This window comes from Propithecus coquereli, unplaced genomic scaffold (genome assembly GCF_000956105.1).
Source record: "Propithecus coquereli isolate 6110/MARCELLA unplaced genomic scaffold, Pcoq_1.0 Scaffold757, whole genome shotgun sequence".
NCBI classification, from domain to species: Eukaryota; Metazoa; Chordata; class Mammalia; order Primates; family Indriidae; genus Propithecus; species Propithecus coquereli.
Window position 1 is genome coordinate 596,545 of NW_012153696.1, and position 2,288 is coordinate 598,832.

Genomic DNA, 2,288 nt, shown 5'->3' on the forward strand with positions numbered 1-2,288 from the left:
CCAGCACCCTCCGGCCTGCGGCGCGGACCCTTCTGTTCTCTCCACGTGCCCAGAGCCGCGCGGAGCCCTCGCTCACGTATGTACACACGTGCACGGGTGCACACAGACACGGGGAAGCGCCGCCGCTTCTTTACCCAAAAAAGGCGCGGGGGCTGGGGGTCATTTTATAAAGACTTCTCTGTATTTTCCATTTCTCCCAGTAACATTTTAGGAGAATTCCACCACATCCATGTGGAAAAATTCCCTTTATGCAAAATTCATCCAGCCGTTACTCTACTGATGGCCATTAACTTTGTTTACAGTATTTTAACCCCAAACGAGGGTGCTCTTGGGAGCAGCGGCTCCGGGCTCAGAGAGCCCTAAACAAAGGGTGACCTCTGCTCCCACCGTCCCCATCTGCAAGGACAGCCGCTCCACCCGTTGGGCCCCCTGGCCTCATGAAGGCAGAGCACGAGCCCAGTCGTGCTGGGCGGGGGGCGCCCGGGAGGACCCGCAGAGCCTGGACAGGGACGCACCTGCTGTCCCGGCCTCACATTCGCTCACCCTGCCGGAGGCCCCGCGAAATGCAGCTGGCCGTGGGCACAGCCTCGACTCGCAGCCGGGGCTTCCCAGGGAGAAAGGAGGAAGAACAAACGGAGCCGACAGGCCGAACTCTCCATGACTTTGTCTTTATTGGGCCTCCTCCAAGGCCGGGCGCAGCCTCCCTCGCCGCTGGCGTGCGGCACCCTCAGAAGCATCTTCTCTGGACCACGGATGTCCCGAACTCCTTGAAGTCCGCAGAGGTGACCCACATCTGCTTGAAGCTGCTCAGAGAGGTGACGATGGAGGCCCCGATCCACGTGGAGAACCACCGGTCGGGGGGAGCCGTGATCTTGATGGGGGTCCCTTTGGCAGCCAGCTGCTCCAGCTCCCTGAGCAGCCGGTCGTCCAGCCCCCGGAACAGGGTGGAGCCCCCAGACAGCACGATCTCCCCAAAGAGGATCTTCTGGATGTCGGCGTCGCACTTGGTGATGCTGCCGGACACCATCCTGGAGAGCCCGGGGTTTTGGACGCCCAGCTGCTCGGGCGCGAACAGGGCCTCGGGCGCCTGGTGCAGCTGGTCCCCGATGCTGACGACGCTCCCGTCGGGCAGCCGGTACTCCCGCAGGACCTCCTCCGGCCTGCGGCACAGCTCCTTCTCCGGCTCCAAGGCCACGTAGCACAGCTTCTCCTTGATGTCGTCCACAAGGGCCTTGTCCAGCAGGCAGGGGAAGGACCGCCCGCCGGCCAGCAGGAGCCGGGTGAGCAGCTCCCTGATGTCCCTGCCCGCCACGTAGAGCTTGGAGACCGCGTGGGGCAGGGAGTAGCCCTCGAAGACAGGGACAGTGCAGGTGACCCCATCCCCGCTGTCCACCACCAGGCCTGTGACGCAGGCGGAGGCGTAGAGCGCCAGCACGGCCTGGTCCGACAGGTAGAAGGCCGGCACGTTGAAGTTCTCAAACATGACTTCGGCCATCTTCTCGCGGTTCTCCCGCGGGTTCAGGGAGGGCTCCGTCATGAGCACGGGCTGGTCGCCGGGTTTCACGCCCAGCTCCCACTCGAAGAGGTGCTTCCAAAGTCTCTCCATGTCGTCCCAGCCCGTGACCAGGCCCCGCTCGATGGGGTAGTGCAGGTGCAAGACCTCGTACTTGTACAGGGCTTCTTCCCCCACAAAGTACTTCTTCTGATTGGCGCCCGCCGAGGACATCTGGAACTTCGGGTGCCCCACGACAGAGCTGATGACGTGCCGGGGCCCAATCTCTCCAGAAAGGCCTGCCTTGCAGAGCCCCGACCCGTTGTCAAAAATCACAGCTGGAGCATCCAGTATGTGTGGGTTAAACATTCTGCAGCATTCACTCCTGAGCCTCACCTAAATAAAGACAGCGCCCACGCAGGCCACTCTGAGACGCGATAGGGGACTCTGCGGTCTCGGGGCAGCTGGCAGGCAGGGCTAGCACAGTGCCCGAGAGCCCTCCATCCTCAGCGGCCGATCGGCTCACCTTTCCGGGGGCCAGGCCCTGCCAGGCCTCTTCAGGGAGGCTGTCCGATAGGTCACAATCGAGCCAAGGCAACAATTGTCCCCAGCCAGCGTAAGAGGCCCTCAGTGGGTGGGGCCAAGCCCGTGCTCCCTGCAGGATGAGATGCTGAGTGAGGCAGGCACTCGGGCAGTGCTGATAAGTCCGCAGCCCAAGGCAGAGGCCTAGCCTGATAGTGGACAGAGCAGAGCAGCCTGGGTAGAGCTCACAGAACCAGCCTCTCTGTTCCCATTG

At 62.8% G+C, this 2,288-nt stretch overlaps 1 protein-coding gene across 1 annotated transcript; it reads right to left on the minus strand.

The window, feature by feature from the left end:
* Nucleotides 1-724: 724 nt before the first annotated feature.
* Nucleotides 725-1,861, minus strand: ACTRT2 (actin-related protein T2). The gene has a single exon (XM_012662208.1). It carries the CDS (start codon nt 1,859-1,861, stop codon nt 728-730), a length of 1,134 nt encoding a protein of 377 aa, XP_012517662.1. The 3' UTR covers nt 725-727.
* Between the last annotated feature and the right edge of the window lie 427 nt (nt 1,862-2,288).

What these genes read in the sequence shown, in the direction of transcription:
- ACTRT2 (XM_012662208.1), bottom strand. Translation starts at nt 1,861, where the DNA reads ATGTTTAACCCACACATACTGGATGCTCCAGCTGTGATTTTTGACAAC.